Consider the following 23,892-nt stretch of genomic DNA (forward strand, 5'->3'; position numbering starts at 1 on the left):
AATCTAGGTCCGGATCCTTTGATCCCCTTATCCTGATCCGTTCTTGGATCGAGATAAGGGGATTAGTGAGAGATAATGATCCCCATTTGTTAATAAGTATGAGTTCATTTCCCCACCAATATAAAAGTTGGATCATGAATTAATTCAATTTTTGCGGATTAGAAAATCCCGCCCCCTCAAATCTACCACACAACTAAATACCAATTCAGCTAATATTTATTTCATAAAAATGATTTTGATTTTACCTAAAAATATTCACCAAAGTCTTCACGAGAACACGTGCCCGAAGTCAAGACGTTGACCGAGTTAACAGTGACCCGTTCGTTTTCTTTTCTTTTCTTACTTAGAATGACATTTTAGACAACGAATATATTATTTTGATAAATTTTGATAAAATATAAAGTATACTACAGTTAGTAAATACTTTGATGGTAAAAACAAGTAACATCGTTACTACGTCGCCCATATTTTTGAAGAGAATAAGTCACGAGGACTTATCACAATAATCATACTAGAATTGAATTGAATGGTTCTCATAGAAATCTTTAAAATCATATCATGCAAACATTAAAAACTCTTCAAGTAAGTTTTTAAAAAAGATTATCGAAATGTTTTTTATGTGAATTTTATTTTACTATTAAATACTTTATTTCAGCAAAAAAAAAAAAATAGTATCATTCAAATCCCTCGTTCATCATCGGGGAGGGTCAATTTAATAAACTATTTTGGAGTAGTTTGAAAAAAATAGTATTTTAAGAAGGCATTTTGAAACCGTCGCTAAACTTTGGCGAGAGTATATTTAGAAAACTACCTTCAGTTGGGTACTAAAATGAAATTTAGTAAAAATTAAAATTTGGAATATATAAACTCTTCGTCTCCCACGGGAGGGAGCTTCCTTAGTCCCTGCCCGCCTCAAGTCAATGGAGAGGCGCCTCCTTTGGTAGGAGACGCCCCGGAGTCTCGCCTGCGCTACGCAGCTCCGCGATCGAATGTATCTGTACCCTCGGTAGGTCCATCGGTATTCTCACATCCTATGCTGCTAGGTCGCCGCGAGGTTTGTATCGGGATCGCCAGAGCTTGCCCTTCTCGATTTCCTTGTTGTTTATGTTGCTTAATGTAATAGTTGTAAAGTAGATGGATAGAAAACATCTTGCTGATCGAGACTATCCGCGCTATGGCACTGATGTCAAGAGAAGTGAACATCTGATGATGTCTGGGCCTTTGGGATCATGCAATGACCCTGACTGCACTGAGTGTCCCTCAGCTTATAAAACCAAAAGAGGACTTCAAAGGGGCTCCATGTCTATGGATAAAAAGGTGCAACTTTTCCTCCCTTTTGCTCAAAGAGATTTCAAATCTGAAGAGGACCTTAAGTCCTAGGTGGGTGTGGTTCTGACATTTTAGTTTAGCCCCACATCAAAAGTTGTGACCTGATAAGGGGAGTGAAGAATTTAGACAACTGAACTACCATCAATTTGATCTTAAGCACTTTATGCTAATGGTTGACCTATCAAGTTGATGGCCTAGTTCTCCCATTTGGGTGGATTTATGTAGTTGACACCGTTATTTCTATGATTAACTTCTCATTTGTTTATTTAGAAATTCCAGTGCATCTGTCCCTCTTGGTTTTCCATGTATATGGCATGATTTAACAAACTAGTTGTTTTTCAGAAATACTTCATCTCCAAATGCCCCCATTATTGATAATGCTTTTAAAGTCTCACTTTTTACATTCTCCTGCCTTTGTTCTTGTGTCATGCAGCTCCGTGACATTCTATATGGGAATAATGATAGCTGGACCAAAAAATGGGCTTCTTGTCTTGATACATATTTCCCCATCATGAATCCTCACACTAAAGTTGTGCAACGATGGAACAAATTTTACCTCATTTCTTGCTTTGTTGCAATCTTCATCGACCCACTGTTTTTCTTTCTGCTGTCAGTAGAGGGGGTACACTATTACCTATTTTGACCTCTAATCTTTATATTTGGTTTTATCATGTAGTTTTACACTCTTGAAGTGGAAAATATTTGTCTGATATAGTTATCTCGATTTTCTCAAGTGAGCATTATTAGATGTTGGACGATTCTTTTTCTTCAGAGTATTACATTATGTCCAATTTACATAAAAAACTACAACTTCCATTTTTCAGACTCTTCAAAGAAGCTGAAATCACCTTTAACTGACTGCCATTATAGGAAGCCAAGAAGTTTCTATCTCACACTGTAATGTTTTGGGGAAATAAAGAATCAGCAAGAGTAGGCTAGCTCAATCTGGGAAAATGATGCTAGATTATTCCCCCTAGATTTGGTCTTTGTGCACAAGAATCCCAATTATGCATAGATGTATAATTTCATTTGCTTTTAGGATACCTGATCTAGGTGCAATTCGTTTGAGTTTATCTAACAGCAATACTTTTGATAAATTAATGTTGTCCTTGTCCTCCTCATTAAAATTTTGAAAGCTAGTGTGTATTTGTTCAAGCATTGAGTTAAAATCTATGAAAATCTCTATAATTCAATTTAATACCCATTAAACAAGTTATATTTCTCCAAAGTTCCACTTTGTACCTTGTGCCTTTCTATACTACAAAGGTGAATCTACTTTTGTTGTAGTGTGATAAGTTTTCATTGTCTAGATACTCAATTAGACTTCAGAAGGCATTATGTTATTGCTTTTGATGGACATTATTCATTGTAGAAAGACCATTGCATCGATGAATCAAAAGAGTTTCTAAATTTCTGAGGATCATAAACATCACAGAATAGAGAATAAGAGAAGATAAAAAATATTAGTAAGGCGCCGCACCCAACTTAACATTAGTTTGGTTAACAGGTCATGAACAAGACTTACGCACATGAAAGGCTCTGTGGGTGATCCACACTTCTAAGCAATAGTGTTCTATAGCACTTTAATTAATTATAATAATACAATGATGGTTCTAAGTGTTAAGCCCTTTCATATCCTGTCTGGGGCACCTACAGAGAGATGCCTAAAACATAGCTAAGTCCCCTTATTTTATAGGGGTAATGATTCTCCTAGGCTTATAAGGGTCAAGCAACCTTGGATCTCTCTTAAATGAAGCCTTCTAGAATCTCAAACTCTTGGTAATTTTAATTGGATTGACTTTGAGTCGAACCTGCAACAAAGTAGATGATGGATGCCTTTATCACATAACTTCGTATTTTTGTTAATGTTTCTTTATCATTTACTTGAAAATGAATTTTCTAAAGATTCCATTTATATGTTACTTGAAAGAGAAGACTTGAGGGCATAATGATCTCTCCTATTGAGATTGTATTTATAATAATTTACAATATAATTACAGCTTAATGATTTACAGCAATTAAGAATAATTAATGCTAATTAATGCTAATTAAAGCTAATTAAAGCTTGCTAAAAATAATCAAGACAGCTAGCTAGCATAATTTACACCTCAGAGCTTTCCTAAATAATCTATATTCTCGACACTCCCCCTCAAGCTGGTTTAAAGATATCTTCCATACCCAGCTTGCTTACTAGACATTCAAACTGTTTTTTGTGTAGCCCTTTTGTAAGTAGATCAGCAACCTGTTCAATGGTGGGAATATAGTCCACACTAATCACATGATTGTCTATTTTTTCTTTGATGAAGTGCTTGTCGACTTCCACATGCTTTGTGCGATCATGAAGTACTGGATTGTGTGCAATTGAAATTGCTGCTCTGTTGTCACAGTGCATCTTTATTGGCGCCAACTCTGATATCTTCAATTCCAATAATAGTCTCTTGATCCACAAAACTTCACATATTCCATGAGCTAAGGCTCTAAACTCAGCCTCTGCGCTGCTTCGAGCTACCACATTTTGTTTCTTGCTACGCCAAGTGACCAAATTACCACCCACAAACGAGCAATATCCCGAAGTAGACCTTCTATCAGTTAGACTTCCTGCCCAGTCAGCATCAGTGTAAGCTTCAACTTGTAGATGTCCCCGGGTTTTAAACAGAAGTCCTTTACCGGGTGTTCTCTTTAGATACCTTAGGATCCGATACACAGCATCGAAGTGTTCAGACCCAGGCGAGTGCATGAATTGGCTAACTACACTTACTGGAAATGCTATATCAGGCCGAGTGTGTGATAGATAAATCAGTCTCCCGACAAGTCTTTGATAGCGCTCCCTTTCCTTTACTGATTCTATCGCTGCTGGTTGTAGTTTGACGTAAGGCTCCATAGGCGTCTCAGCTGGCTTACATCCCAGCATACCAGTTTCGGTCAGCAAGTCAAGGACATATTTTCGTTGGTTGACAAATATACCTTCTTTGGACCTTGCAAACTCCATGCCAAGAAAGTATTTTAACACTCCCAAGTCCTTGATTTCAAATTCTTTTGCAAGCTTTCCTTTAAGTTCCTCAAGTTCCTTGTAGTCACTCCCTGTTAGGATAATATCATCAACATATACAATAAGCACAGCTGTTTTACCTTCCTTTGAGTGTTTGTAAAACATGGTGTGATCAGCTTAACTTTGAACATAACCAAGTCGCTTCACAGCTTTGCCAAAGCGTTCAAACCATGCCCTTGGGGATTGCTTTAGACCATACAAGGCCCTCTTCAGTTTACACACCTTTCCGACTCCGAACTTTCTTTCAAAACCTAGAGGGAGGCTCATAAGTACTTCTTCATCTAGATCTCCATTTAGGAAGGCATTTTTAACATCCAGCTGATATAAGGGCCATTTGAGATTGACCGCAAGTGACAGAAGAACTCGAATTGAGTTAATTTTTGCGACAGGAGCAAATGTTTCCTGGTAATCTATTCCATATGTCTGTGTAAAGCCTTTTGCTACAAGCCTTGCCTTATATCTCTCTACACTTCCATCTGGTTTACTCTTTATAGTGAAGAGCCATCTGCACCCTACTATCTTTTGATCCTTAGGTGCTTCAACAATTTCCCAAGTACCATTTTTCTGTAAGGCATTCATTTCTTCAAACACTGCTAATCTCCAATCCTTGTCCTCCAGTGCTTCCTGAATATTTCTAGGTACAACAAGTTTTGAAATATTAATAGTAAATGCCTTATGTGATTCGGATAAATGATCATGGGTTATGTATCTGGCAATGGGATGTTTGGTACAGGTTCGGGTACCTTTTCGAAAAGCAATGGGGAGGTCAAGATTGTCAGGGTCATTTTCTTGTGGAACAATTGAGGTTGGACTAGTAGACTCAAGAATAATAGGTAAAGTGGAGTTTTCATGTGAGTTAGGGGAAAAAGAGGTACCTGGAGTATTCAGTGTTCCTTCGCCCGGGGCTTCCAAAGAGGCTTGTGCTGGAATGGTTAATTCATCTCTACTTCTTCCAAGGACATTTCTCCTAGAATAAACCAAAGGTTCAAGGATATTTCGGTTTTTTTCCATTCGAAGTATTTCCTTTTCTGATAGACCAATTTCATGGTTGACAATTATGGGTTCGGACTCCCCATTATTTTCATTTTGAGATTTTTGAGGTTGGTCAATAACCAAATTTGGAAGAGTTCTAGTTATCTCCCAAAAATTTGGTTCCCTTAGATTCTCCCCCTGAATCAAATTTTTCGTAAAATATGGTTTGGTTTCCATGAAAGTGGCATCCATTGTTATAAAGAACCGTTTTTTTAGAGGACAAAAAAATTTGTAGCCTTTGCGATTTGCAGCATAGCCTATAAAAACACATTTTTCTGCCCTAGGATCTAATTTTGACCGTGATCTCTTAGGTATGTGTACATAAGCGGTGCAACCAAATACTTTAAGGGGTAAATCAGAATTGATGCGAGATTCAGGGAAGTATTTTTTCAGACATTGCAACGGCGTGATGTAGTTTAAAACTCTAGTAGGCATCCTATTAATTAAATAAGTTGCTGTTAGAATTGCATCTCCCCACAAGTACTTTGGAATATTCATGTAAAACATTATGGCCCTAGCAACTTCAAGTAAGTGCCTATTTTTTCTTTCAGAAACTCCATTTTGTTCTGGAGTATCAGGACATGTTGATTGATGTAAGATGCCTTTTTCCCTCAAAAATATTTCTACAGATTGATTGAAATATCCTGTACCATTATCTGTTCTCAAAATACTTATTTTTGTTTGAAATTGGTTTTCAATCAAATTGTAGAATTCTTTAAAAATTTTCTCAACCTCATTCTTGTTTCTCATCAAAAAAACCCAACAGAGTCGAGTATGGTCATCGGTAAAGCTTACAAACCATTTTTGTCCTGATGATGTAGTTACCTTTGAGGGTCCCCACACATCACTGTGGAATAAGTAAAAAGGCTTTGATTCAAGGTAAGGTCTAGAGACATATGTTTTACGAGGACTTTTTGCAAGAGTACAACTTTCGCATTGAAAATCTAAGGGGTTCATATTTTTAAACAAATCAGGGAATAAATGTTTCATATATGAAAAACTAGGGTGACCTAAACGGCAATGCCAAACCATTATTTGATCATAAACAGAAAGAGAACTAATACTACTAAGTCCTTGCACAATTTCCTTACTAGGTAAAATGTCCTCAAAGTAGTAAAGACCATTCACCATTTTAGCACTGCCAATCGTCTTCCCCGAGCTCCGGTCCTGAAAGGTACAATGAGAGTCACAAAAAACTACACGACAGTTAGAGTCTTTGGATAATTTACTGACTGAAAGAAGATTGCATGTAAGTTTAGGTACATAGAGAACAGACTTAAGATCTATATTCTCAGAAATTTGGACTGAACCTTTTCCGGCAATAGGTGAAAAACTTCCATCTGCAATCTTAACCTTTTTATTTTCAAGACAGGGTGAGTATAGTTTTAACAATTTCAAGGAATTGGTCATATGATCAGATGCTCCAGAATCAATTATCCATGGAGCAGAAATTCCGAAACCACATGGAAAGGCAATTATTTCGTTACCTGTATGCGCCACATAAACATTAGGAGTACTGGATGATGGGTTTGAAGTTAACAGTGCTAGAAGTTGCTCCAGATGCTCTTTTGTGATGGTGCTGGCAGTAGTCATTGCCTCATTCGCAGTGGGAAAGATACGTCCATTTTTCTCACCTGATTTGCTTTTAAAGTTGGCAGGTTTGCCATGAATTTTCCAGCAAGTTTCTCGGGTGTGACGTGGCTTGTTGCAAAAGTCGCACCGAACTGACTTTTCTTCTGGTTTACGTAGATTGGCAGTGCCTCTGCGTATGTTTGAGCCTGTAGAGGTAAGGGCTGAACCTTCAATGATAGTCGTAGGTCCTTTTTTGCCAAGCATAACATTCCTCCGGCTCTCCTCCCTTCTAACTTCGGAGAAGACTTCACCGAGGGATGGTAGTGGTCTCCTACCAATGATTCTTCCTCTTACCTCATCGAACTCAACATTGAGGCCAGCCAAGAATTTGAAGATACGACTGCCTTCCACTGTTTTCTTGTGGTACTGTCCATCTTCAACATTCTTCCACTCATATGCATCAAAAAGATCAAGGTCCTGCCAGATCCTCTTCAAGGAGTTGAAATACTTGATGGCCGGTTCTTCTCCTTGCCGCAATTCACCAAGTTTGAGAGTCAACTCAAAGATTTGGGACTGATTCCCCAAATCAGAGTACATCTGATTTATGTTTTCCCATAATTCATATGCCGTAGGGAAACACATATAATTTGCGCCAATCTCCTCTTCCATGGAATTTACGAGCCATGTCATTACCATGGAATTTTCGGCATCCCATGTAGCATACATTGGGTCTTTTTCCGATGGAGTTTTCTTTTCACCCGTTAAATAGCCCATCATTCCTCGGCCCCGAATATACATCTTCACTGATTGCGACCACCGTAAGAAGTTGTCGCCGTTCAGCTTGATGGTGGTTATCTGGGTGGGATGTGAGGAGGACTGAGGAATGGTGGTGGATTCGCTGGAGTGTTCAGACATGGCTTTGGCTTAAGAAATTTCTGGACAGGGAAGGATGGCTCTGATACCAACTTGAAAGAGAAGACTTGAGGGCATAATGATCTCTCCTATTGAGATTGTATTTATAATAATTTACAATATAATTACAGCTTAATGATTTACAGCAATTAAGAATAATTAATGCTAATTAATGCTAATTAAAGCTAATTAAAGCTTGCTAAAAATAATCAAGACAGCTAGCTAGCATAATTTACACCTTAGAGCTTTCCTAAATAATCTATATTCTCGACAATGTTAACTTTTCTGAAATTAGGTGCATTTATGTTTTTTTTTTTTTTGAAACTTTCAGAATGTAGATCACTTACCATTTTCATTTTATGCAGGAGAACAAATGTATAGTTTTTAATTGGTCTTTGGCAATTACGATTGCAGTCGTAAGGAGTATGACTGATTTCACTTACTTGTTGAACATGGTTCTTCAGGTAAAATATGAACAAAATGCCATTATTTTCCCATCATAAACGGAAATTTTTTAGATAGGATTATTAGTTAGCTTTTTCCTAATACATTATTAACTGAGCATCTTGTTTAAAGTGTACATCAATTAGCTACTTTAGTGACCAATTCACCACTTATAAACATGAAATTTTTTAGTAGTGAAGCAACATTATAGAGAGGTCAGAACTAACCAAATTTGATGTTGATCTCAATGAGTTTTAGTAGCTAAACAAACCCAGCTTGTGCACTCCTATGTTCCTCTATCATCTGCAAATGTTAGACCTACAAGCATGTGTTAGTAAAAAATTCTGATTGTCACAATATTCTTCTTTTTACTCTGATTGTTAACCAATGATGTTAAATTGCTAATTTATAATTAGACTTACCTGAATATGTGTAATAGTGTTACAACTGAAAGCAACTTCTCATGTTTACATGCATTTTTCCTTTTGTTGATCCATGCAACAAAATCAACATCCCTTAGTGTAAATGTGTGAAAAAGTATCAATTTTTTCTTTTTCTTGTACTTATACCATACCTCAATATGTGTAAATGGCATTTATGTGACCCATCTGTGCAGTTTAGACTGGCATATGTTGCTCCTGAATCTAGAGTGGTGGGTGCTGGGGATCTAGTGGATCAGCCGAAGAAAATTGCTCTTAATTATCTATATGGATACTTTTTCTTGGATTTTTTTATATTATTACCACTTCCTCAGGTATGAATTTTTTTTGGCTATTCCTCAGGTTTTCTTTATTTGACGCAATATTAAGAAAATCTTTAGTAATTTGTTGTTTTAAGAGTTGGTATTGTGGATTCAGTAATAATGTAGGAAAGTAGAAGAGAAAAAGTTGTATGTGGGATTATGCGTTGATTAAGGGCTTAGTGTGATTTCTAGAGTGGGGGAGGGTATCTACATGTTTTTCAATTTTTATTGTAATGATTTCAGAAGAAGAGAATTCAAACAAAGTAAATACCGAAAGTTTTGTAGTGCAGAAGGGTGGAAAAATCAAGGATGTTGCAAGAGAAACTACAACGAATAGGAGACTAGAGCAGGTTTAAGAATGAATTGATTTCATGCCCGAAGGTATAATTTCCACTTACTAAGAAGTACCTCACTTGTTGACAGCGTAATAAAAAGGAACCGAACCATATGAACAATTACTAACTCATAATAATCAAGAAATTCAATAAATTTTAAATATTTATTTGCCTATATTTTACTACAAATACAATAAAATTGTATAAAATAAAAGATCATATGAATAGAATGGAAAACATTGGAATAAAATCAAATCAGGAATCAACAGCTTAAGATCTTTAAGCAATTCTATGAACTAATTGAAACCAATTTATGATATCAAAAGGATGTCTTTGCCTGCAAAACTAGAGGCTAAGAAAAATAAAAAGCAAGCACAAATTTGCTAAGTGGGTAATAGGAAATATATACTTGAATTTAATTTGTTTAAGAGAGGAGCAATGGCATGGAGAGTGCGAAGAGAGGAGCTGCAGCCGATCAGGTTGCTAGCTGTTTTTGGTTGGAAGAGAGGAAGAAGTCTACTGGTGTTGGCCTGTCACTGAAAAAACACGAAGAAGGAAGGAGAAGAAGAGGGAGTGGCTATAGGTTTTCTGGTGCTGGGATGGCAGCTAGAATGATGCTGGAAGAAGAGGAGATGTTGTTGTTGTTGTTGTTGTTGCTGTTGTCAGCCGGAAAAATGAGGAAGAAGAAGAAAATAGAGGAAGGAGGAAGAGGGAGGGCTGCAGGAGAAGTGCTGGTGATGGGTGATTTTGGATTGATGCTGGAAGAAGAAGAAAAACGGGAGGATCAACAGAAAGAAGAAGAAGATAGGGGAGAGATTGGCCCATGGAAGGGTGGATGCATTCTTGGCATGCAGTAGTTGAAGAGAAAACACGAGGGAGAGAAAGAGTGGAGAGAAAATTATCCCCAATTCGTCAAAAATAAATAAATTAATACATGAAAAAATTCAGTATTTTAACAATTGAAGTTGGAAGGACAAAATGCTTGGGTGGCTGCTTAGCTCCTAAAAGTGTAGACTTAAAACTATCTCAATTTCTTCACTATTTAGAGTGTTCAAATGAAGTTGGCAATGTGTTTGCCATATTGATTTGGTCGTTCTATGCCCCTTAATGTAGAAGAAAAATTAATCAACTTTTATTATAACTAATGTTTGGAAGGTCATGCGGTGCGCATAACAGAAATAATACATATAAAAGTTATTTTTTATTTATTTTGCACGAGTGCATACCAAAGTTTATGATCTAGAGGTGAAAATATTGAGTTGGCCATACGAGGTTATTAGGGAAGCTGAAAAGAAATGTTTTAAAATGAGAGAAATATGGTCAAGCTTGTATGAATATGTTCATTTATGATGATTACTGTTTGTCATTATTCAAATTCATGGAATGCATAGTCTCACATGAAAGCAATGTAGATACATCAAAACAAACTAAAGGATGCATCTACGGATCTAGTTATCATCATCCATAAGAGCTACATTGGATAGAAATCGAAAGCAATGGAAAACGAATGGTCTAACCTAAATCCATCACATTAGCCATTGTCCTTGATGGGGAAGAGAGGAGGAAGAAGAAGCTCTCTCTTGAATTCCAAGGTTCCAGATTATACCCTAATTGGTAGCTTCTTCCCTTATATACCAAGCCCATCCTATAGGGATCATCCACATAAAAGCCCATAATCATTAACAACCCATTAATGTTAATGAACCGGGTTAACGAATCTACACATTGAATCCACATCCAATAATCTAAACCCCCTTCATGCTAAAAGCATTAGATCACTTAATTGGGGTTTAGTTCCTTAATGATAATTAGTTGTGTAAGCCCACCCATGTGGACTTAATCGGATTAAGCCCACCCACGTGGACTTAATCCTTCATCACATGCCAATAAGGATTGTGTGGTGTGCTTACGAGTAAAAGGTAGCACACCCTAATGATTAGACAATTTCAGCACACCCTAATGATTAGACATTTTTCAAGAGATTGGGCTCTACTAAATATTTGTCATTGTCATCCCACAGCATGTGGTATCCATTGGATGACCTTCTTAAAGACTTCTTTGTTGGTTTCTTATGACAATCTACATGATTTTATATTTTTATTATAATGATTTCAGATTGAGAAGAGAATTGACACAAAGTAAAATAGGAAGCTTTATAGTGGAGAAGGGTTGAAAAAACAAGGAGAAATTACAACAAATAGGAGACTGGAGCAGGTTTAAGAATGAATTGAAGTTGGAAGGACAATGTGCTTGGATGCGTGATCAGCTCCTAAAAATGTAGACTTAAAACTATCTTGATTTTGGCCAATATCTTAAGTGTTCAAATGAAGTTGACAATGTGTTTGTTATATTGACTTAATCATTCTATGCCCCTTAATCTGTATGAAAAATTAATAAAACTGCATTTTAGCTGATGTTTTGAGGGTCACGTGTTGCTCATAACAGAAATAATACACTTAAAAAGTTTTTATATTTATTTTTGCCAAGATACGTATTTATGTACTAGAGGTGAAGATATTGAGTTGGTCGTAATAGGTTACTATAGGAGATGTAAAGAAATGTTCTTGATATTGAACAAGTAGGTGTAGCCAAAGTAGTTGATAAAATGAGAGAATTTTGGTTAAGCTAGTATGAAGACGTTAATGTACGATAAATAATGTTTGTCACTATTGAATTTAAATATGTTTATCATTTAAAATGTGTTGGATAATGATGTAGTACGATAGACGAATAAGCGAATGAATCCCACACAGAGTAAACTCTCTCTCATTGAGAAAAATAATTCCAAATTATTATTGACCGCAAGATGTTAGTTACACAGACTCTAAACTTCTTTTATAGATGCAATCCTAAAGCAAATGAGAAAATAAGTAGTCCAAATTAGAAGAACATGCATGGAAAATACATAATCCTTAATTATTTATCAAAAAGTAAAATGTTGCAATTGTAAATTACCAAATAATAAAAATTGAATTTAAAATTTAATTGCAAATGCGCCAATCTCAAATTATTCTCTAATGTATTTTCTTTAATTATAGATGCATAAATCTCAAATTATTCTTCAATTTATTTCTTTAACTTTGTTACTTTTACGCTATCCATTTTCTTCTCTCCATTACATAAAAGAAGGTAAAAGAGAAATTGACTTAATATAATTAAAAGAGATCAATGACCAATATATTACTAATAACATGACTTAGATAGGTCTCAATGATATAGTATCTCCAACATTGAATAGGTGGGATATATAGTTGTTGTTATTATTTTTGTTCTTTAATCTATTATTTATTCTTGTCATGGGAAAATTATTAGGCTTTAGTACCCAAGTAATCCACTCAACTATGATTGTTAGTATTACATGGTATTTAACTATTTATAAGTAGGATTCTCATATGGATAATCAAGGTTTGAAATCTTGAGTTGTATCAATGTTTTGGTCTTTGATTTAATAGACATGTTTTCAGTATCATGTTGACGTTCTGATGTATGGTGTCGGTAGCAAATTGGTGGTGGAAGGAGGAAACAAATAAGGAAGAAAAAGATAAGACAACTATATAATTAATTCAATGGTTGCCTTCCATCTGGAATGCTATGATTTTGATATTATTTTATATGGAGACAAATTACCAAAAAAAAAAGTTATCTCAATTTTAGTATGCCAAGGTGTGTTAAGTTTTGGTATGAAATGATTCTTGTCGACATGATTGACACAACATAGGAGATATTATCTCAGTGTCGATTAATATCGACTTTTGGTAAGTTATCAAAATCATAAGCTTTGACTGTATCACTCGCCACTATACAAGATTTTAAACTATGTGTATAATTTGGTCCCTAACACTTCCCCTCAAATTGGCTCATTCAATTTATTACATATGTACTCAATTGTATGATCTTTTAAGTGTTTGGTCCATGAATTTGTTAACCAATCACTAAAACTGACAAATTTTGTAGCAAATATTGTACTTTTCCTCTCATAAAGTGGCAATTAATCTATATGGTTTGTTCCACATGCAATACTAGATTAGGGGCTCTGTACATAAAAAACTTGATTGTCATAGATTCATAGTACAACTACATGATCTGTTAGAAACATTTTATAGCTTAGTCATCAATTGATTAATATTCTGCGTAAACTCACATGTAGCTAGGGGTAATACTCCTATATTATGCCTTTACACTTCCTAGTGCTTTTTGCTTTTCCATGAAATCAAATTACCTCTAAGAAGAACGGCATATCCCTATATGGGCCTTTTATCCATAGGTGAACCTACCAATATATACATGGAAAAAAAATCATTTGCTATCGAATTTTCTATGGAGACATGAAAAAGATTCAACAAAAGACAAAAATAAATCGACTATCTATTTTATGTTAAGAAATATGTAGAGTAACTCCTGATATGGCGGTAAAAGCAAGATGTGTAGGCGGATCGATCCATCAAGTTCCTATTGAAATAGGATCTACACAAGGAAAACACTTGTCATTCGTTGGTTATTAGGGGCATCCTGAAAATGTCAATATATCTTACAATCTAAAGGTGACCTCAATCCTCATATAAATGTCCTTTCCTTAGTGTTCTTTATGTACCATAAAATTCTTAAGGTTGTCTTCAAATGATCATGAGGTATAGAATATGGGTTAGGGAACTACCTCATAGTTACAAATTACAAGATTAACACGTTGAGGAGTAAAATGTGTTGAGGAGTAAAATGATAGTATAGATGTGATGTCATCCTTGACATCCTCATATAAACATAGTGGAACTTGAGGTGCCTCCAAAATTTGAGTCTTCAGAGACCCCAACTAGAGTGAACCATATGAAAAAATATAACAATGAGAAGCTTGCAAAAATGATCTTGTATAACTTTAACATCAGATGTGATTGAGAAGATATCTTGAAATCATTATTGTGTCTAACTACTGAAGTTAGAAGAGAGTCGAGACTATCAATCACATTGTAGGCTTGAGATATAGTGCTCATGTATTGATCGTGAGACTATATCCAAGTCTCATAGTATGAGATGCACTAGAATATGCTCATGATATCAAAATCAATGAACTGCTAAAGGAGGTCGAACAGTTGTGCATCAATACACTACTGAGAGGCTTTGGTTGACTCAAGAATCTCGATGCTCAGGTGGTGTGATGCTCTACTTGACCTTGGCCCATGAACTAAACATGAATAGTTGTAGCTCATTAAGCGTACTTTTTCTCATTCAACTTCTCCTTCAACTTCTTTGTGGTAATTATCATAGAGACCGAAAGGCCAAAAAGGCTGATGGTGAATGGTAATTGAGAAGTAGTTGAGGATTACCAGACTTGGGATCGAACGTAGTTCTTGAAGAATTCCCCATACACGAGCAGGTGAAGTTGTGAAGAAAAAATAGCTAATGTGGGAGATCTTTCTTCACTATGGAAGAATATTCAGGTCTAGATTAATCCAGTAGACAGGTGTCTCATATCCAGTTCACTTTTTAGATGGTATGGTAGGATGCTTGTGCTAATCACATGGAGCTAAGGGCCTCTCTGTGATCTAGTGGCCTCAGTAGCATCCGACTATGACGAGTGTTGGGGGGTATATGGAAGCTGAGTGAATGACGGTCCTGGCAGATGTTTTACTCTATGCAACCGGGTTACTATCTTTTTGCTTCTGCATGGAAAGGAGGAGACGTCAGAGTTGAGAGCTAATGTTATGGATCACTACTATTACTGATGAATCAAGATGGTGTGATGCCCTCAAGATAGTTGGAGGAAGCTGAGCGTCTGATAATGTTGCTCAATAGGGGTCACTTTTGCTACCAATGGATAGATGCTTGATTGGTTTGCAAGCAGAAGCTGCTCGCTGTGAACAATTGAATTGCAAGAAGGAGAAGTGTGTGTCAGGACTGCTAGCATTTGACTAATGAAGATTTCATTTGAAAACTATGAGAATGTCTCCAATACCATATTATGATGGGGAGATTATTAAGACTTGATATCCCAAGTAGTCTCTTCTACCTATATTTATTATTCATCAACGAAAACTTACGCTTTATACTTGTATTATATGGAATCATTGGGAAGAGAAAGGCTCAGGTATCACAACGACAAGAAAGGCTTAGATACCATATTGCAATGGGAAGTGAAATTGTTAAGATTTGATACTCTGGTACCTTTACCTATGTTTATTATTCATCAATAATTTTACTTTACACCTTGTTATATAGTATGTACAAGTAGGTCATAGTAGTAGTATTTACAATTAGGTCTCTGGCACTCACAATCTCTTTTGTGTATGTTACTCTAATAATAGATGTATAAATTAGTGTTTGAGTCTTTTGACATTACCGAAAACAAACATGCAGATAAGTTTTTGAATAGCAGACCATAATAAGCTTACTCTTTTTTGGAGCTTGTTTCTAATATGGTTAAGAGGCTTGTAAATTCAAGGTTAGCTAACTTGGTAAGAGCTTAACTTGACCATCTTTAAAAAAAAATATGGTACACCAGTTTTCATGCTCCAACTGAATTAAGCTCAATGAGACTTTTGATAAGCTTCTTTCAGACTATTTATGGAACTTCAGTTTAAACTCTTACACAGAATGATGTAAATATGTCTTGATGTCTAATGCTTCAAATTTATTGGCTATTCATGTACACTCATTTTGTCTTCCATGTTATGAAGGTAATGATATTAGCAGTGCTACCAAGTTATATGGGATCTTCAGAAGCAAATTATGCCAAAAATCTTTTACGTGTCACAGTCCTCCTTCAATATATCCCACGACTAATTAGATTTATTCCATTGCTCGGCGGGCAGTCTGCAAGTGGTTTCATCTTTGAATCAGCATGGGCAAACTTTGTCATTAATCTTCTTATGTTTGTGTTGGCTGGGCATGTAGTGGGTTCATGTTGGTACCTTTTTGGTTTGCAGGTTGTTAGGTCTTGAATATTGCTTTTTTAAGGGATTTATAATTCTTTTTTTCTATAGGAGACTATCAACATTCCTTGTAAATATGATTATTTCATTTTTTTTAAAATTTTTCTCTCTATTTTTGTAGACTGATAATTTTATGGTGAGATTTTATCATGAATTGCTAGTCCTGGTCCAACTTCATATTAACACCTACTGAATGATATTTTATGCTTATCCTTTGAAAACAAGCCTTGCTCTTTTCTGGCTTGCATGGGTACACTAATACGGACTTATGGGAAATATCAGAAAGTGATAAAATTATATAGTTTCAGGAACATTATGACAAATTAGACGTAGCGATAATTTCAAAACAGATTATGCACTTTAGAAAATGATGCAAGTAGAAGTATCATTATTTGCAGCATTTTTATGCCTTGATATTTTCCCTTAGACTTTTGATGACATTGATACACAAACTATGTATATTCTTTTATCTAAAATGTGTTGTTCCCCAACAACTGTTAGAAGCCATTCAGTTTCAGTGGAACTCTATTGGTGCCTTTTGAATAGATAAAACCTTGTGTATGACCTCTCTTCTTCTAACTCTTAGTAATCAGCATGAGAAATAGTTTCTTTGTTGTTGGTATAAAACAGAATTGATTACTAGCGGGTCTTACTTTTAAGACTTCTATGAAGGAATTTGACTTGTAGAGAAAAGTTGATTGTGAAATCATAATCTTCAATTTATTACTTTTTCTCACTTCCAGTTTTAGAAAACAATTAAGTGATTTATTTCCCAATAATTTGTGCAAATTGAACATTTGAACTTTTTGGATATTCTATTCTAATAATGCTAAAGCAAGGTCAAGTGATTTGTCGCTATTAATATCTATAGGATCCTTCTTTTTCTAGTATTGCCAAATCATTAGATCTCTGTGAACTCTATTAGAGATTTTTTATTGAGTAAAAAAATCATGTGCAACTTTTTCCTTCTTTTTGACAATTACATAATGGGTTCTAGGGTATAATTTCTCGGATGAACTAATTTAATAGTAAATACTTATATTACAATCGTTGTTCACTTGCTTTGAAATAGTAATACTATTATCATTTAGAAGCTTGTTCACTACATAATTGTTGCATACTTGAACACTATCTTCTTGATAAAATCAGTGTGAGTTTCTGCACTTTTGTGCATGTTTAAATCTGTCCTAGATGCCATCATCATAACTATTATTAAAAATCCTTCTTTTTTTTTCCAGAGAGTAAATCAATGTCTACAAAATGCTTGTGCTTCATCAAATGTTACAAGTTGTAGAATTATGATAGATTGTGGTCGTGGAGTTGATGCACAAGAAGATAGGGATAGTTGGAAAAATGAAAGCACTTCTACTTCTTGCTTTGATTCTGCTAATGGAGGCTTTAATTATGGAATTTACCAAAATTTAGTTCTGCTGTCCACAGAACCTAGTGCTGCAAAAAGATATGTATACTCTTTATTTTGGGGTTTTCAGGTATATTGATATACACCTTTTACCAAAATCAACATTATCTTTCTTCCTCAAATAATCCATCCGGTTTCTAGTAGTTATCTGTTGGAATTTTATTTAATTGTGATGCCTTGCTAAATCATAGATCAATACTAGGTTATGTTTTTGGAATTAGTTTTCAATCCAGTCATTTAATGATTCAAAGGACAGGCAAAGGAGTTTATTACTGGCTAAGCTTCTATTTTGTTTTTCGTGACCTTGATTTTTTTTTATTGGGTAGCGTCTAGAAGAATTTATCCATCCTGCACCTGTTTGTGTGTGGTTAGTTTGGGTTGTCTGATGATAGGAATATGTTAAATTATGAACATCTAAACTTAGTTTTTTCTACAACCATAGGCTTTTGGGATTTATGGTCATGTATCAAATTTTAAAATTTACCTTGATTGCAAGGGTTTTTGCTATGTTTCTCCAAAAATGACCTTTAATCAGTTGGGAGCATTTATCAATAGAAGATAGCTCTCTTTAACTGATGTGGGATACATGTCAACACTAATCTAGTGTCATATGATGCTAAATGATATTTTAACCCTAATATTAAGGTCCGCTATTACATTCAATGATATGCCACTTATACTAGTGTATCATTGAATATCGCTTCTTTGCAATGAGTTTGATTAATTTAAATAACCAGTGTGTCAGAGAGATAATATTTAATTGCACCTAACTGACATGTGTTTAATATATGTCAAAAAGAACAATAGTTTGCTTAATTAGGGCTAACAATGGGTTATGCTTGAAATAAGTTCAAAAGGTTATTATAGGAAAATTGGAGTGAAATTGAAGTCATTCGTTGTGACTGCTAAAGTTTATTATCTGAAATCTATACTATGCCTAAACAATGTAAATCTAATGTGGATTGTCATGTTTTCCAAGGGTATACAAATCATGTCAATAGTTTATTTAGGCCATGTGGCATGTGATAATAATGAATTTAAATAAGGCTAACAAGAGGTTATAATTGAAAAGTGTTCAAAAGCTTATATTTGATAAAAAAAAATAGAAAAATGTTTTAATTGAAATAATCCATGCACTTTTCCCATGTTTGGAATTAAATCGTTTTTATAATGTTATATATATGTTTTTTGTATACATTATAAAAATTGTCCTATGTCATTTTGTTGACATATTTAAAATTAGTTGAATCAATTAGAGTAGAAGGTGAAAGAGTTAGTTGGAGACAAAAGCAAACTTTAGTTCATATAATAAAAAATAATTTAATTGTTTTGAATACTACAAGTAATATAACTTTGTTTAGAATTTAATGGAGAGATGAATTCCATCACTCCAACACTATATAGTTGGGACAAACATGTTCATCGTAATGTGTTGCAGAATCAATTTAAATAGCATTTACAATGTATAGTAATCTAAAGCTATCCATCCTATGATTAAAGTAAAATGAAACCTTATAAATCACAAATGATAAAGAAATTTAATTTAGCAAAATCTATTTTTGAGGTGACAAGTACTTTTGATCTGGTCACTTGGCATCATAGTTTGAAATCTCTTATTGTGTTGGGTGGCACAGTCGAAATGCATCATTTCAATAAATTATCAGAACTCGAAACTACCCAAAACTACTTGACACAAGTAATCTATCTTGTGTTGTGTCAATCATGCCCTAAATCTCGTGTCATACTAACATTCGACTTCCCTTAACATGCTACAAAATGCGTCAAGGTGTTGAAATAATGTTTATTATTTTGTTAGCTTTTGTTCATGCAATACAATAAAGGGGAATCTTGCCGCAACGGTAAAATTATTATCGTGTGACCTAGGGTCACGGGTTCAAGTATCAGAAACAATCTCTTGCAAAGCAAGATAAAGTTGCGTACAATAGACCCTTCCCCGTGACCCCACATTTGCAAAAGCTTTGTGCATCGGGTTGCCTTTTTGTTTGTGCAATACAATGTGAAAATTGTATGATTCCGTATGGGAGTTAGAAATACATGTGTTATCTTCTTATTCTTCTTTTTTGTCCTTTTCCTTCCCAACCCAATTCCACTAGTACCATACGTCAAAACTGTGGCTAGCAATTGTTCTTTCTTTTTGCACATGTGAATAAATTATTATTATTTTTTCTTCCTATCACACGTACAGTAGTGTTGACGTAAACGAACATTGGTACATTAAAAATCCTGATGTGAGAAATGAGAATTTTAGGGGATTATTTGCTTGTCTTGATTTACCTTTAATGTTAGACATGAAATATAAACCTTTTTCATACTTTATAAGTTCTTCAAAATTGCAAATATATAAAAATAAAATAAAATGTCAAACATTCAGCTTCTATGGAAATTTTTTTTGCTTTTTAATTTGGTTAGTAAATCCATTCTAAATGCCCAAGGTTATTATGGGAAAGAATTGAAAGATCTCATAATCGAGGAAAGGGATATGATGATGTTTAGAAATAATGTGTTTTTCAATTTGTATGATTGATTATATATTTAGTTTCCTAGATTAGTTTGAACCGATCTCATATATATGTACATTGTCTTCTCCTTTTGTAATTCAATAATCATATACACAAATTTTCCCCATATTCAGTTGTCTCTTCAAAGGTCTTCATCTATAGTTTGCATATTCAAGGTACGATCAGTAGGAATTTGTCTTGTTTAACTTGCTAGTGTTGTAGAACTTTCATCTACTACAATTGTTGCAAACTATACAACAATTAATTTTTTTTATATGCGTGAGCAGCTTGTAACATTTTTATTTATGATTCATTTCTGGAGTCTGAATATTTGTCAACATAAGCAGAAAAACACCATTGTTTTCACGATGTTTAATTTTTAGACTCTTTTGTTTGTCTAGCAAATCAGTACCTTTGCTGGTAATCAAGTTCCGAGTTATTTTCCATGGGAAGTTTTATTCTGTATGGCAATCATTGGATTAGGACTTCTGCTTTTTGCACTGCTCATTGGGAATGTGCAAAATTTTCTCCAGTCTCTTGGAAGAAGGTAAAAGTCTTCCAACGGTAGCTTCTGTAATTTTGATGTGGTCCATAATTAAGGTTTTTATTTTTTGGAGGAAACAGATTTTGAATTTACCCATGATAATATGCATTGTTAAGGTAAATTTTACTGAAGATCATTTTTCAGAAAATACAGTAATCCTATTTGCACGATTATAGCCGTTCTTATTTTGTATGATACTTTATTATGTCTTATTCTTTTTCAAAATATCTGTTACTACCACATTATCATTAAGAATTAAAAGTCATAATGATGAACTCAACGATACACATCAAGAAGTCTATATTTATGCATTGAAGTATCAATCTCTGTTAGTCCCAACTATTTGGGGTTTAGCCTCCATTGAGCTCTATGCAATCGAACATCTTCAGTTTCTTCAATATACATTCTTAATCTCTTATATAAATATCATGGAAGACTTAATTTAGTAATTTCTTTGATTTGTAATACTCGACTATCTAATGGTTAAGCAAAGGTTAATGGTTTTACAAAATTATGAATGTTTAAGGATACAAGAAATAATGTTTCTGGACTTTGATCCATGAACTTCTCATTCTTTTTGTTTTCTATCCAAGGAGGGTAGAAATGCAACTTCGACGGCGTGATGTTGAAAGATGGATGAGCCATCGGAGATTACCTGAAGCATTAAGAAGGTTTGCCTGCTTCAATTCTTATACTGTCACATATCATGATAATAAATGGTTGATTGAGCAAGATTTTACTTGATTATAATAAATGATAAACTGATTAAGAAAAATAATTGACATCTGAAGTAATTGTGAAGCTTGAGAATTCTGCCTTTATCATTGTCTGTTTCTTTTTAATATTTTTTTGTATTGCTTCTCTATTCCACTGGTTGAAATTTTTGGTTTGACAGATCTGTTCTTTGATATTGCAGGAAAGTAAGACAGGCTGAGAGATTTACTTGGGCTGCTGCCCGTGGCATTGAGGAAGAAAAGTTACTAGAAAATTTTCCGGAGGACGTACAGAGAGAAATACATCGCCATTTCTTTGGGTTTCTCAACAATGTTAGTTACTAACACATTGCATATCTTAGATTGCAGCCTTTGGTTAAACTAGAATTAAATCACTACTCCAATAGTCCAATATGGATAATGGAACAATGTTGTAACATGGAGTGGCACATTATGATAGGCACATGGCGCATTGTGATAGGCACAATGCTATTCCTGGTTAAAATGATCATCTTGGTAAATCTACTAATATGGCCAAAAAGTATAATGCCCATGCCATTGATCTGCATAATATGCACTACAGTCCAACTCGGTTCAGGACATATCAAGTTTGTCAATTGGCTTTGCAGCAAGTAATTTGTTTGTCTCACAGATTTCTGCATTGTTTGTTCTCTTACAAATCTTGTATCAAAATTAGAGAAAAAGATGCAATTAGTAGCATTAACCCAAAGTTTACTTTGACTTTATCTTCAAGTATGTCTTAATAATTTTCTTTTGAATGCAAGTCCATATGTTGTCCTCATTGTACTTTATATATATTCATCAAAATCCAATAATGAAGAATTTGATTTGGTTTCAAGGTCCGCATTTTCTCCCTAATGGATGAGCCAATGTTAGATGCTGTGTACGAGAAGTTGAAGCAAAACTTGTATATTAGAGGAAGTGACATCTTCTACAAGGGAGGTTCAGTCGAGAAGATGGTTTTTGTTGTCCGCGGAAAATTGGAAAGTATTGGAGCAGATGGAAACATAGCTCCCCTTGCAGAGGGAGATGTATGTGGTGAGGAGCTTCTAACATGGTGTCTCGAGCACACTTCAATAAATAGAGGTAGTTTCGCCTTAAGATTCTTGCAATGTCTGTGAGCCATTATGATAGTCTTAAGATTGTTTTAACTGCTCGAGGGTGTAATTTACCTATGACATTATCAAGTACCCTGTATAGAAATACCTTATATACTGTCTTGAATCATAACTCTATATAGATTCACAGAAGCATGCTAAAATCTTGTTTTCTGGGGATTTCACGTCCCTGCAGAGGGAGGAAAAATTCGGTTCCATGGATCGCGGTTGTTTTCTACTCGTACTGTCAGATGCCTAACAAATGTTGAAGCATTTGTTCTACGTGCTGCTGATCTAGAAGAAGTTACTGCTTTATTCTCCCGGTTCTTGAGAAACCCACGTGTGCAGGGTGCTATCAGGTACATTTTAGTTTCTTTGGAACACAATGCACTCTGCTAATGGACATCATGCTGCTATTTGACCCTACTAAAACCTGCTGAAGGAAAGCTAATTTTCTGGATTGCAGCAAATTGATGGAAACAACATTTGATACATTTTTTGCAAGTATTAATGTACAAAAAATGCATTGATGTTTGTGGTGCGACATGGTAGATTGGCATATACCATCTATCTATTCTTGTTTCGGAGGAACGAAACCCATTTTGCATTTGGATTGCGTGACTGCAATCATTTGAAGGCTTCCAGTGTTCCTGTAAATTGCTCATTATAGTTACATTTTGTGTAACTGAAACATCTAATATTGCCTTGGCATTTGTGTACCAGGTACGAATCACCGTATTGGCGCAACATCGCTGTAACTCGCATTCAAGTAGCTTGGAGATATCGGCAGAAGCGTCTAACGCGGACTAATACCCCGAATAATTGATCTGATAATTATAGTTCTCATCCTCATCACCAAACATTATTCATGTTCATCAACAAATGCTGCGCTTTCATGTCCATAGTCATACTAGACTCTTTATAGTTTATACATGATACGACGAAGGTCGTCTTTGATGCTGTTGTCTCGCATAGATTCAATCATCCAGCGGTCGAGGCAGAGGATGAGTTTTAGAGCAAAAAAACTTCACTTGTTGTACCGACACTTTGGTAAGTAATTTTTATTTTTGGGTGCAGTACATTGTGGTTGTAGTTAGATTTGATTAGACTCCTACTTATGCATGGTGGTCGCATAGTATTCCTTTGTGTAATCTCAATTGAGTTACACTCCTACTTCTGTAGTGTATTTGATTTCATGGAGTTAGGTAAAGAATGGAATAACTATTCATAACATATGGAA

The 23,892-nt window shown here is 34.9% G+C and overlaps 1 protein-coding gene across 2 annotated transcripts; it reads left to right on the forward strand.

Moving 5' to 3' along the window:
* Positions 1-892: 892 nt before the first annotated feature.
* On the forward strand, positions 893-23,774 carry LOC121997323 (probable cyclic nucleotide-gated ion channel 20, chloroplastic). 2 transcript variants are annotated; one of them, XM_042551674.1, is made up of 13 exons: positions 893-1,054; positions 1,135-1,317; positions 1,763-1,951; positions 8,260-8,358; positions 8,955-9,092; positions 16,084-16,332; positions 17,577-17,828; positions 20,679-20,824; positions 21,415-21,492; positions 21,738-21,867; positions 22,395-22,641; positions 22,849-23,011; positions 23,376-23,774. In XM_042551674.1, the coding sequence occupies exons 1-13, from the start codon at positions 1,034-1,036 to the stop codon at positions 23,476-23,478; spliced, it is 1,998 nt and encodes a 665-aa protein (XP_042407608.1). In that variant the 5' UTR covers positions 893-1,033; the 3' UTR covers positions 23,479-23,774. The 2 variants fall into 2 exon arrangements, with proteins under 2 accessions (XP_042407608.1, XP_042407609.1); XM_042551675.1 differs by lacking the exon at positions 1,763-1,951 and having other exon boundaries at positions 23,376-23,773.
* Positions 23,775-23,892: the final 118 nt, after the last annotated feature.

The sequence above is a fragment of the Zingiber officinale genome, chromosome 6A (assembly GCF_018446385.1).
Source record: "Zingiber officinale cultivar Zhangliang chromosome 6A, Zo_v1.1, whole genome shotgun sequence".
Classification (NCBI taxonomy): domain Eukaryota; kingdom Viridiplantae; phylum Streptophyta; class Magnoliopsida; order Zingiberales; family Zingiberaceae; genus Zingiber; species Zingiber officinale.

Coding starts and splice junctions, on each gene's coding strand:
- LOC121997323 (XM_042551674.1), top strand. CDS start 1,034: ATGCTGCTAGGTCGCCGCGAG. Junction 9,093..16,083: donor TATTATTACCACTTCCTCAG/GTATGAATTTTT, acceptor CATGTTATGAAG/GTAATGATATTAGCAGTGCT. Junction 21,868..22,394: donor TCTTTGGGTTTCTCAACAAT/GTTAGTTACTAA, acceptor TTTGGTTTCAAG/GTCCGCATTTTCTCCCTAAT.